Consider the following 13036-nt stretch of genomic DNA (forward strand, 5'->3'; position numbering starts at 1 on the left):
CCATTTGGCAGCACAGTCCACGCAGGAGCAGTTTGCTGGCAGCACTTGTGACCCAGTGGGGAACCCACGATGGAGCAGTCTGTTCCTGGAGGACTGTACCCTGTGGAAGGGACCCATGCTGGAGCAGTTCATGAAGAACTGCAGCCCATGGGAAGGACCCATGCTGGAGAAGTTCATGGAGAACCGTCTCCCATGAGACGGACTCCAGGCTGGAGCACGGGAAGTGTGAAGAGTCCTCCCCCTGAGGAGGAAGGAGCTGCAGAGATAACATGTGGTGAAATGCCTGCAACCCCCATTCCCTGTCCCCCTGTGCTGCTTGGGGGGAGGAGATAGAGAAATCGGGAGCGATGCTGAGGCTGGGAAGAAGGGAAGGGTGAGGGGAAGGTGTTTTTAAAAGTTAAGTTTTTATTTGCTCATTATCCTATTCTAATTTGATTAGCAATAAATAAAATTAATTTCCTCAAGTTGAGTCTGTTTTGCCCATGATGGTAATTGTTGACTGATCTCTCCCTGTCCTTGTCTCGACCCACGAGCCTTTCATTGTATTTTCTCTCCCCGCCCTGTCCAGCTGAGGAGGGGGAGTGACAGAGTGGCTTTTGGTGGGCACCTGGAGTCCAGCCAAGGTCAACCCACCAGAGAAGCCTCTGCCCTAGCAGGGACAGCTGCTCCCATGCCTACTGGGGAAACTGAAATGAAACATATCAATGTTTTGTGTAACTTAAAAATATGTACCTGATCACAGCAAAGCAGAACAGATTTCAAGAGCAGACGATAAAGCTGCACTCTAATCTCCCAAGCGTTATACCATAAAGCTGACAAGGGCATCGTTCCTCTCAGGTTGAAAAGTTCTACCCAACACTGTCATGTGAGAGCAAGGCTAAAAGGAAGGAAAACACGGGCCACTCAGAATGAAAAGGCAGATGCAGAAAATCATAGGGTGAAAGGCTTTGAGAAAGCTGTTTGTATTTGAAAATTTCAGAATCAGATAATTTGTAAAAATATTTAAATAAAATCATCCATTTATGCAAATGCATTAACCCAGGAAGAGCCAAAACAAAACAAAAAAACCCATCATTATGAAGATTTTCTTTACAATAAAAATTCTTCTAGGAAGTACATTAAATATGACAGGGGGAAAAAATGCATCTCATAATTTATATTCAAGGGCATCACATTTTAGAACAATGTCTTAGCCATCAATCATTTATAAATGATTCACAAAGAAATTAAATACCATCTTCCATAAAAGAATAATCTAATTTACAGTTTAGACGTAAGGCTTCAGCATAACATTTCACACCCTTCACCTGGCAATTTGCATACCCCAGTTGAGTGATCTGTACTTGCTCTCCTACCAGAGTAACAGAGCATGGTGTCCTCGAACACACAGGTAGTGTTCACCTTTACTTTTTAAGGATCAACAAAAAAGTATTACTAGAAAATGTCCTATTATTTGTCACAATAAAAGCAAACGGAAAGCTAGGAGAAATAGGTAAGTTATATTTGCTAAGTCTAAGATTGAGGGAATGGATTAAATTACACCTTGGAACAAAAAATAATTATCTAGCTGCTAGTTATGCCATCGTATTATTAGTCATTGTGCACAACTGGGACACCGCAACTCCAAATCACAGACTAGAAACACAGTGCTTCCTTTACACAAAGTACATAACTTCTGTGTGAAAAAAAGTTGGGAAAACAGCTTGAGAACTATCCGTCTCCATAGCTATCATATGCATAAGATCTATTGGCTTTACAGAGTGCCAGTTTATTCAAAATACTGACTGTAATACTGATGTCAATAATATCCCTTAGTCTCCTTATGCATCAAGTACAAATCAGAGAAAAACCCTGTTCCAAAACACTAATTTTCAACCACCAAACATTGTCAGAAATCTTGTATTTGCAACACAGTTAACTGGTGCTGCACTTAACGTATTAATTCTGCAGACAACAGTCACAAGTACTTACTGAAAATACAGATATGTTTCCTAAAAGTAATGTGAAGCTTTATTTAAGATGACAAAGCTTTTGTAACAGTGCAGGGTGCAAATTTTCAGTATGAAGACATTCAGAAGATTTGCTGCTCAAAAAGGATCTTTTCAAACCCTGGTGGAGGTGTATGATAAAATTCGCTGAACTGACAATCCAGAATGGCACTGTCATCAACTGCAGAAAAGAACCAAAGAGAGAGAATTAGAGAAGGAACACTTACAGTTTGATCCTCGATTATACCATTTTACTAATTATATATTATGCTCAAATCATGAAAAATATTCTCCAATACATCCACTACATATATACAGTTACAAGAAATATGTTCGACAAATTTGCTAAAGCCCTACATACAAGGAGAGCAAATCATCTCTCTTCTGCTGTTAATTTAAGTTAGTAATGGTCCTTGGTGAAGTCAATGTGAACGCTACCTCTGATTTCACCAGGAGCATTAGCAGGGCTTCATGCAATTCCCTCCAAATTTGCTACTCTATTTCTCTGGAAATCTACAGATTAAGGGCACTACCAGGTACACGTTGCAGGGCTGTCACCTCCTCAGCTGCATATTTTTCTGTCCACTTCCTAATTCTGCTGGAGTGTCAGCTGTCTGCAATGGTTTTTCTGGAGGTTTACAAGGTTTCAGATGTCTGCAATGGTTGGTGTCAGACCATCTGTTTTAGCACATGATCCAGAGAGAGCTTCTTGACTGCTTCTTTCAGTTGGAAGTTAATGGTTTTGCACAATACCTCTCCCAGTTTTGGAGCCCCTGCATAATCTGAGACACAAGTGTTACTACCTTGAATGTAGAATATAAAAAAGAAACTGCTGGGGATTTTCAGAGCAAAGCTTTCATGTATTGCATTAGCAAACTGAAATACCCAACCAGTCAGGAAATCAAGATCTCCTTCCCAGACGACTTCTTCCAAGATGAAGCTGGTACACTAGCAACACTAGATCAAAATAGAAAAGCTTCATCTCCATGTTTTGGGTTAGAATTTAGATATCTCAGAGCCAAGGTAGGAATTTTTCCCTTCTAGGCTCAGCTAAAACTCCTATTAATACATTTGTACAGTTCTGTGGTACTTATGTAGTGTTTGCATCTTCTCCAAAAGGGCCTGAGGTACAGCTGCTGTAGGGAACAACCTTTAAGTCCACTTTTCTGTTTTACATTCCCAGACTTGACACCGTGTTTGCCCATCACATTTCTTTTTAAAAAGATATCTATAGTTCTAGCCTGAATTATGGATAGGGTAAATGCTTAAGTGACTCTCTTCTCTATGGTCAAGTCCCTAAATTAAGGACATTTATAGTTCAAGTTTATACCAAATAAGTACCATGCAAAAGCAATTTGCAGACTGCAGTTGTTATAGCTCTATATAGGTGACATGATAATTACGATGAAATTATGCTCACTTGTGGAAGATGATAGTAAGAGCCTGGCAATAAAAGGTCACTGCATTCCCCGGGGACAGAACTTCTTTACCCAGAGAAAAAGATATTTACAGTAGGCTAACATGCCACCCAGTGTCTTCTGGAAACGACCTGCGTTCTCCATGCTATGTAACGCCATTTCCAAAATATAGGGAAGATGCAATAATCAATTATCCCACAGCAACTCTCTTCCCGCGCTCAAGGGTTTTTGCACAAGAAGATCCCGCAGTGCTGCAGGGCAGCTCCCGTCTGCCACAGCATTTTAGCAGCGCCATCGTGTGGCGTAAGGACACATCACAAAATGACCATATAAAACAATTTCCACTCTAGTAGCTTGGAAAGATAGAATTTGTCAGCTACATTTACAGACTTCAAAAGCTCTACAACACATCTAAAGTATTTTCTTCCTGTTCATAAAATTCAATATTACGAATGTATCAAGATATAAGTGGGAACGTGCCAACAGTTCACTAGGAACCAACCAAGAAATGAAAAAATTATCCACAGCATATAAGCTAATGGTATCTCAAGAGCGAAATGATTTTGGAAGAGGCTACTATTTAGACGAAGCTCACACAGGAATAAAAATAAACTTGAGATGGCTGTAGGTGCAATACAGGGAATCTGATGAGCAGTTATCATTTGCTGTAAGGTACAAGCCAACCCAGAGTGTAGTGTCGCTTACGCACTGAGCTAGGGGAAGTGCTGCCACTCAGATGAGATGTTAAACAGAATTCTGACTACTTGGGAAGTACAGAACCGCCGCCAAGTTCTGGAAGAGTAAATTGTTAACACATGTCTTGGCCAAATTCCAGCTTCCATAACTCATAAATCCTTTCTTAAACTGCCTATGCAGGGATTAACTGGATACGGTATAGGTTTCTCGTTCAAAACTGCTGCGTTGTATGGATAGTTGCTTGCACAACAGCTACCACAATTCGCTCACCAATTGATGGATTTCAAAACTGGGCATCAATTTGGTATAACAGCAACGAGCTGTACCACTATACAGCAAGCAGCTGTACTAGTACTACAGCAGAGTTATCACTTCTGTAAGAAAATATAAACAGCAATTCAGCATCTGTTGGTATTTAATACTGAATGCATTCATGAAGTATGTGAAATTAACAGACATAAATACCAAGCTTCAAAGATAAATCATATTAGCCCACAAGTCTACGTTACTTCAAATTTGTTGATTTTCTTTTCATCTGGTTCACAGGGTTTTTACCTGGCAATTTTTAGACCGAGTGCAGTAAGTCCCCAGCTTGCTGGATGCGGACACTGTAAGCAGTCAGTAAGCGGAGCTTTGTTTTCTAGCTATCGAGCAGCATTAAAAATGAGGTGAAAAATACACTTTTGTATTTTCCTAGTTTTGTATTTTCATGCAATTTATTGTAGTTGCCAAAAATAAATGATTGATGTGTGTTCCACCTAAGTGAGAGAAGAATACATGGCTCAGAAGATAGACTTGGTTCAAAAATATTGTCCATACTGTGAAGCAGTTTGAAAATCGCTGACATACCATAGACTACTGGATAGACAGTCCCTCGGATTCCTGAAGCTGGACAATGCATGTTCTTCCCATTTAAATATACATTTAATTCTACATGGTCATATGTAATGCCCTACAAAGTACAGAAAATTAAAAGAAAAAAAGAAAGCATCAACAAGTTTATACACATAGATTGCCACTTAATTTAGCTTTCTCAGCTACTGGCAAATTTTAACACCATTATGCAAACCACAGCATCCTAGAAAACCTCACTTGAAATATTCCTGCAAAGGACTAGAAGTTAATAAATGACCAGTAACATTTGTATTTTCAAATACTCAGGATTCCTTAACGCTCATTTGATTTGCATGCAGCACAGTACCGCACACTGCATCTTACTAAAGACAAGTTTACAAAACAAGTTTCCAGACTATTCTTCACCATGTTAAAGAAACACAAAATTTTCAGTTATTTTAAATATTAAGCAGATTGCAATCCTCTTGTTTATATCTCCTTGTGGAAATAACTTTAATAAATAGTGATGCTATGAATTAAATTTATCTGTCCATACCTCCATACTGAAACCTCCCTCAGCTCATTTTCTCTGCCAGCATCAACAGACCATGGTTTCATACACAATGCTATAAATACGCTGACTACAGAGCAGAAAGCAAACACTAACAAGGTAATAAATTACTTATTTGGTAGCTAAATGGTTTTTCTGATGGTTTTGGTACAGCTGAGTGTGACAATTTGTGTTGTCATACACTACTTCCGAAATTTATTTTTGTGACAGGACAAAATAAGTTGAAATTTATGAAAACTGGGGAATAACGCATCAGCTACTTTCTTGCTATTAGCTGAAGCTGTTCAGACAACATTTTTGTGTCTGCAACCCTCCACAAAAAGTTTCAGAAGGGGATTAAAAGAATAATAGAGTATCTGAGGGTAGAGGGTAAAGGGTATAGGAGTCAACCTTAGCTATTTAGGGCTTCTAAAGATGAAATTTCCAACCATTGCTATATAGAGGTAAAATTACCGAGCAAGAAAAAGTAGTGGTGATAAATGGCGTAAATTTCATTGCATTGCTCCCATGTATTTTTGAAAATAAATCTCTAACAGAACATTGAGAAAATGACAGCAATAACACAAAACCCTTTAAACAAAGTCATTTAAGGATATTTTGAGAAACCTGTAAAAGTAAGGAACAAAAAAATCTGAAGGTTCTCCATTTGCTCTCATTCTTCATCATTTTCTCAGTGAGCATTACACCCTCCCCACTTAATACCTCTCCTTCCCTACAAAAGTTTAGCTAAAAATACAATTCATCCATCACCCAGGACCTATCTCTGCTCAGCTCCATCCTTCCAATAATTAACCAGTTCACTACTGGATCTGGAGTTCAGCTGGGCATGGTGTCTAGCTATGTAATGCATTCCAGCACATTATTTGTTCAGGAAGATCCCACCTCAAACAACATAGGATCCTTGACATGGGAGTTACCCATAAGGTAGATACTGCAACCAGACTGCAGCAGAGCATTAGAGGCTACTTTTCAAACACTGGTAAAGTCTGTCCTTCATTCAGAAACGCATTGAGAATGAAGTTCACAGGCATCCAGGCTGCTGATCCATTCAAATGTAATGGGAATTTTTATCAGCTCGTTCCAAACGGGGAGATGCAAGCCAAACAATTTGACTGAAACTGTCAGTCTGACCACCCAGCTGTAAATAAGAGGAATCTGGGAACAGCTGAGGACGAGAAAGAAGCCTTAAGAAACTCACCACCACATCGCCCTCCTGAGGAAGGCTGTTTGCTGGTAGTCTATTTTTCTCCTCATTGTTATAGTAGAGAGCTCCATCATTCCTCATCACCAGGCTATGGACATCTCGACCAAGTGGAATTTGATTCAAGTTTGCTTTCTGGGTTGCAACTCCAATACCCCAAATCCCTAAAACGTGACATTAACATGGTAAGAAAAAATGTCATTATTTTGAAGACTATCTGACTGAAGCAGGACAGCATAAATAATGTGTTTCTAACTGGTGCCATGGCAGTACTACCAGTAAATATCTCTTGGAAATACCAGGACTATTGTGGGTTAGCCCTGGTAGGCAGCTACATACCACCCAGCCACTCACTCACTTCCCCCCACAGTCCCCAGTGGGACGGAGGAAGAGGAAAGGAAGGAAAAAACTTGCACATAAAGATAAAAATTGTTTAATAAGCAAAGGAGAAGTAGAAGGAAAAAAAAAGAAAACAAGCCAAAAAAAAAAAGAAAACAAGCAAAAAAAAAAATGATGCGAAGGCAATGACTCACTACCTCCCACAGGCAGACTGATGGCCAGCCAATTCCCAAGCAAGAGATTGCTAACCTCCCTAAATCCCCTCCTCTCCTTTTTGTTGATGAGCATGACATTATGTGGCACGGAACATCTCTTTGGTTAGTTTAGGTTATCCACCTGGTGTGTCCCCTCCTAACCTCGTGTGCACCCCCAGTCTTCTTCACTGAGGGCACTGAGTAGAGAAACAAAGAAGGCCTTGATGCTGTGCAAACGCTGCTCAGAAATAGCTAAAACATTAGTGTGATATCATTATTGTTTTGGTCACAAATCTAAAACACAGCACCACAGGAGCTGAAGGAAATTAACTCCATCCTGGCCAGACCAAGTACAAGTAGTCAAAAGAGACTGAAGATAAACAGCATCTATCCTGAAAAAGAAGGGTCCAGAGAATTGTAACCACTTAGCTTAAATTTATTCCCAGAAAAATACTGAAAACAAACTCTTGAGACTGTAGGAGGATGCAAAAAATCAAAAAAGATGACTCAAGTGGGGTTTGAGGTTTTGTATCGAATGCCCAAGGTCAGGCACTGTTACAGATTCACATCAATGACTTGGGTACCGTGATGATGTGCTTATTAAATGTGCTGCGAATACCAACCTGACAGGACTGCAAGCTCTTCAGAGGCCCCTCAAGTTTTAAACAATCCTGACAAACTGGTTAAGAGGTCTGAATTAAGGAGAATGCATCTGCTTTTTCTGAATTATGAAGAACAGCAGGTAAGTAGGAACAGTAAGTGGCACAAATACAATACTGGCTTGGCAGCCAGTTCATAGAATATAATTTTGGGGTTATCACAGACCACGTGCTGAGCATGGTCTGTGTCCTACTGTTGTTTAAAGCTTCTGGATGTATGGCATGTATAAAGCAGACGAAGGATGCCTACTGCAGCTGGAACAGAGCATCCATCTTAAGCATCATACCTCCAGACAAATTAGGTCAATTAGGGATATTCTAGAAGAAACAACAAAACCAAACAGAAGTGTAAAAACATCACCTATAAGGAGACAATGAAAAAAACCTGGGACTGTTTAATCTACACAAGACTAACATGAAGCAAAAATGTAAGAAAATTAGTTTCAAAAGACAAAATTGCAGAACAATTCATTCTAATACTTATATGCCCAGAATGAAAAGGACAAGAGTGTGAACAAGATTCAGAATTGACCTCAGAAAACTTTCCAATAGTTAGGGTGACCCCCACAGATGACCCCTAATAGAGTGTGCAGGAATACTTCTGGGAATTAAAAGTTTTAAGCTAAGTGATCTACAATTTTCCTGCCTTGGAGCACAGGAATACACAAGACACAGCTCACAGGGACCAGAATTTTATTTTCTGTGTTTCTCAAACTAAGAACATGGACACTGTATCCGAGTGAATAATGACCATTTATTAACAACAGCTGCTGTGGATTCCTCCCCCAACAGAAAGGATACAAAAATTGCCAAGACTGAGGTTGGGTTTACATGTAGTTTAAAACTAAACAACTGTTTTGACTGCAAGGTGTTTTGGACAGATTTGTGTTCACACTGCCTGCACTTCAATCAAACTGAATGCAAACAACCCTTACCCAAAAAGCGCCACGTTCAAGCTCCAACTGGTATCATAAGGCCTGTCTCTGGACTAACAATTCCCTTCTTCTTCCCTCTCCCTACACACTTAGGGAAAGAACAGTTTCATTTTCACAGTGTCTGTTGTTTTTAAAAATACAGGCTGATCTTTAATGTTAGAATACAGGCAAGCCTGGAGTGTACTACTGCACTCTGTACTAGTGCAACTGACCGTATTAGTAAAAGCATAATGCTTCCAAATTTCATTCACTTTCAGCTGCCTTGCATTAGATCCGTGCAAAACAAATAAACAGGGTGCTGAAAGGCTCCTCTTGATAAGGCAGTGTCGGAATAAGTGCTGCACGTTTGATTTGAAGAGCAAAGTATAGGACAAGGAGTGTTACTGTTGCTTGTGCAAACACAGCGCATGCTGAAAGCAAATGAAGGTAGACAAATAGCTACAAATATTGCTGGATAAACTGCACTATTTTAAAAAAAATACTTCATAGCTACAGTGGTTTATGCGGTCATAAGCATTTATTTACCAAAACCACATTTCTAAAATATCCTAACTGAAAAACATGCATGGAACAGCATACAAAACAATATGGTGTTTTAGTATTTGCACTCCTTTAGTAATATACTTACCATTCTTTTTAACATTTCAGAACAACAATTTAAAAAAAAAAAAAAAAGAAAAAAAGAAATTTCCTTTTACACAATGACAACTTATAAAACTCTCCCAAGGTTCACAAGTTCAAGGATGCAATTTAGAAAGATGCATGTGCTGGGTATTTTAGATATGACCACCAGTAGGCAATCTGACATACCTTCCAAGTTTAAGGTTGTACATTTTTGCTGACTAACCTGTGGACTGGATTTTAAACTCAAAATAGCTCTTGTTCTGATGCAAAGGTGCATTGGCTAAGCAGCCTCCCGTGCCACATATTCTTCTGCCATTTTTAACAATGACAACGTCTGTTCCTACAAGAAAAAAAAGGAAAAAAAAAAAAAACAAAATGCAAAACTTGAAAATATTTTTAGAAGTCTGGAAGCAGCCCTTAAAAGCCCTAAACATTACAAACCGTTTTTGTTCTTTCTGCCCCAAGTAAGAGCTTCATTAGTCTGTGAGAATTATGATGGTGGGCCATGCTTTGAAGTAAGAAAAAGGAAAGCTGTTAACAGGCTATTTCATCTTTAAACTAGGGTTTATTTATTTAAAATCTATACACTGCTCTGATTTTGCCTCTTGGGTTTTACAGCACCATGCTGATTGAAACCTTTGCTCAACCACATCAGAAGCATAACTTACAATTTAGTCACAAAGGGTCACTGTGAGAACAAAGCCCTGTACCCTGTCTCTATACACTGGAGAAAAAAATTCTGCAAAGAGAAGGAATAGCATATCAGATAGAAACGTTTGATGGAATTGCAAAGTGTTCAATTATTCTCTGAAAAAAAATCCTTTCATTAGAAACATGCCTGCCAATACAGGGAGAAAAAAATCCTCTGCTAAGTTTTCCCTCTCCAGTGGAAGACTTCATCTTTAAATACTGTTGTCGTGGTCAAGAACATGGGAGACAGTCAAGATCCACTGATACAACTGAATAAAAGCAGGCTAATAATTATGCTTGAGCACTGGACCTTGGATTGGCCAGACCGATTTCCTCCTAGCTCCTTCCCTGGATCTGCTGCAGCTGGCCCTGGTCACATCTCTCCTCAATAAAGCCCCGGCATGGTTTTGTGGACAGCTCATCCTAAGGATGACGTTCAAAGAGCAGAATAGACAAGACCTGGCTCTTTCCGTGTCTCCATTGCCGTAACTCTCCCACTCTGCTCTGAACCACCATCCCTGGCCTAACCCGACCAAGACGTTCCGTCCCACCGGGCAGCCTTCCCCCCTCACACATCCCCTCTGGCACTGAGGCGCTCTCCCACATACTCATTGCACTGACGAGCTTCAAATGAATTTAAACCAAAGTGAGGCGGGATGGTTTTTTTTTTTCCTGCAAACTGCCAAATCCTTCTGACGAAGTAGCCCAAAAAGCCACTTTCCCAGGGCGCTTCACTGAGAGGTGAGAGAACAAACTTTAAGGGCCAGCTTAAAAGTTTCCCCTTCGGAATTACACCGTATTAAAATGCCCTGACACCCCACCAGCCCCAGCTCCCCGGGGACAGGCAGCCCCAGTCGCCCGCCCCCCTCTCGGCTTCCCCCCTGCCACCCCCCGGGCGCCGGGCCTGCGCTGCCGCCGCCGCTCCTCGAACCCCCCAGCTCCGGCCCGTCACGGCTGGTGAGGGGAGACCCGGCCCCCCGCCCGCTTACCCATGCGCTGCGTGTCGAGATGCACCGCCGGCATCTCCTTCAGCGGGATGTGGCCGGCGCCGCCATCCCTCCACCAGGAGAAGCAGCAAAACACGGAGGCGGCCATGACCGGCCGGGCCCCACCTCCCCGCCCAGACGCAACGGCGGTGGGACGGGGGGCGCAGCGCCCCCTGGCGGGCGGGAGGTCTCGGGAGCTGGGGGGCGTCCCATTCCCTTCCCCGCTGCCCGACATGGCGGGAGGCGGCGGGAGATGGCGGGCAGCGCCCTCCCGGGGGCGACGGAACCCCGGGGGTATCGTGAAATCGAGCACGGTCTGACAAAAAAAAAAAAACAAACCAAAAAAAGAAAAATCCCATTAAAATCCCTCTGTCTTTCCTCAGGAAGGGAAAATTTAAATTAAAACGGGTGCAGCTGGAAAGCTGCTCCTCCTCCTCATCCGAGGAGCTGTGTCTGAATGTGGCGGTGGCCTGAGGTGGCTCAACGCTGGGCCGGCCGCAGCCCCAGCACACGGCCACCCAAAGGACAATTTATATATATAAAAAAAGGGACAATATATATCTATATGAAAGAGGAGAGTGATCACGATGGGCAGCTGGTAGGTATCACACCAACGAACTTTGCAGCGCTGGGCTGTGTGGGAAGGGACTCCTTCATGGAAATTTACTGGTCAGTTATTGCTGGCTCCAAGTAACAAGAACCACATTTATCTTCTTTTTTTTTTCTTTCTTTTTTTTTTTTTTTTTTTTAATCCTCCCCTTCTATTTTTTTAATTCTTTCTTGGAAAAGTGAAAAAGAGACAGGACTCTGTGAAGCGAAAGGTCCGGGCCCAGCCACCTCTCCCGCCCAGGGTCTCTCCGCCTGCCTCCACGGCGTTTGCTCCCTACGGGTTGCCCTTTCTCCTCATCTTCCAGACCCGTCCGGCTAGTAGGTCTTAACTCTGAACTTGTTGGGGTCTTGTTTGCTTCTGGAGGACTCTCCCATCTGTTCAAAAGCTTCAGTAAAGCGTTTTGCCTTGTTTACTCAGGTTCAGTGTCGTGGTTTGGGCTGGACTGGCCACTGAAGCGAAGGAGAGAGGCTCTTTTTGAGACCATCTCCCTTCAGGGAGAGGAGGAGGAGAGAGGAAGAGACTGACGGGTGTAAAAGAAACTAAACTGCTTTCATGAAAACATTAATAAACTCATAAAAAGAACATAATGAGACAGATACAATATATACAAAACGATGATCACCTCACCGGCTGGCACTGGGAAAGTCCCAGACTGGACTCGGTGACAGATGGGAACTGGATTCGGGAACTGGATTTAGGAATGCACGGATCGGGATCAAAGGCAGACGAACAAACAGAGTCCTCCTCGGATGCCGGCCATTGAAAAAAGAAAGTGCTGACCCTTTGATCCCTCCGTTTTATACTGAGCATGATGCAGATGGGATGGAATACCCCGTCGGTCAATTTTGGGTCACCTCTCCTGTCCGCTCCTCCCTGCAGGCGGGACCCCTCTACACTCGTCTGCTTCTGACCCTCCAATGGGATAAATAACAAAGTGAGCTGACCTTGGTTGTTATAGCAATAAGTATAAGCAAGAGCCTCTCTACGTACCATGCATACATAGAGAAACATAAATTAGAAACAATCAGGTTTTATCACTCTGGAAGCAGACAGTGTCTGTTAATTTCAGAGAGTTTAGTTAGTCAGAAGAGGCTTAACTGAAAAGTGAAATTACCGAAGAGAAAATTGGCTCTGTTTTGCCTCAAACCAGGACAACCAGTCAAACTCCACCTTAAAGACTGCTACAGTGAAAAGCCAGGATGCTGTCATTGCACTTATCATTTTTTTTGCAAAGCACACTTTGGCACCAGCTTTGTGTCCCTTTCATAGTGGAAGAATTCTAAGTAATTTA

The 13036-nt window shown here is 41.9% G+C and overlaps 1 protein-coding gene across 2 annotated transcripts; it reads right to left on the reverse strand.

Moving 5' to 3' along the window:
- Positions 1-934: 934 nt before the first annotated feature.
- On the reverse strand, positions 935-11280 carry SPRYD7 (SPRY domain containing 7). 2 transcript variants are annotated; one of them, XM_074148257.1, is made up of 5 exons: positions 11139-11280; positions 9683-9799; positions 6706-6872; positions 4952-5054; positions 935-2169 (listed from the first exon to the last, which is right to left on the reverse strand). In XM_074148257.1, exons 1-5 carry the CDS (start codon positions 11242-11244, stop codon positions 2072-2074), a joined length of 591 nt encoding a protein of 196 aa, XP_074004358.1. In that variant the 5' UTR covers positions 11245-11280; the 3' UTR covers positions 935-2071. The 2 variants fall into 2 exon arrangements, with proteins under 2 accessions (XP_074004358.1, XP_074004366.1); XM_074148265.1 differs by lacking the exon at positions 9683-9799 and having other exon boundaries at positions 11139-11244.
- Between the last annotated feature and the right edge of the window lie 1756 nt (positions 11281-13036).

The sequence above is a fragment of the Numenius arquata genome, chromosome 1 (genome assembly GCF_964106895.1).
Source record: "Numenius arquata chromosome 1, bNumArq3.hap1.1, whole genome shotgun sequence".
Taxonomy (NCBI): domain Eukaryota; kingdom Metazoa; phylum Chordata; class Aves; order Charadriiformes; family Scolopacidae; genus Numenius; species Numenius arquata.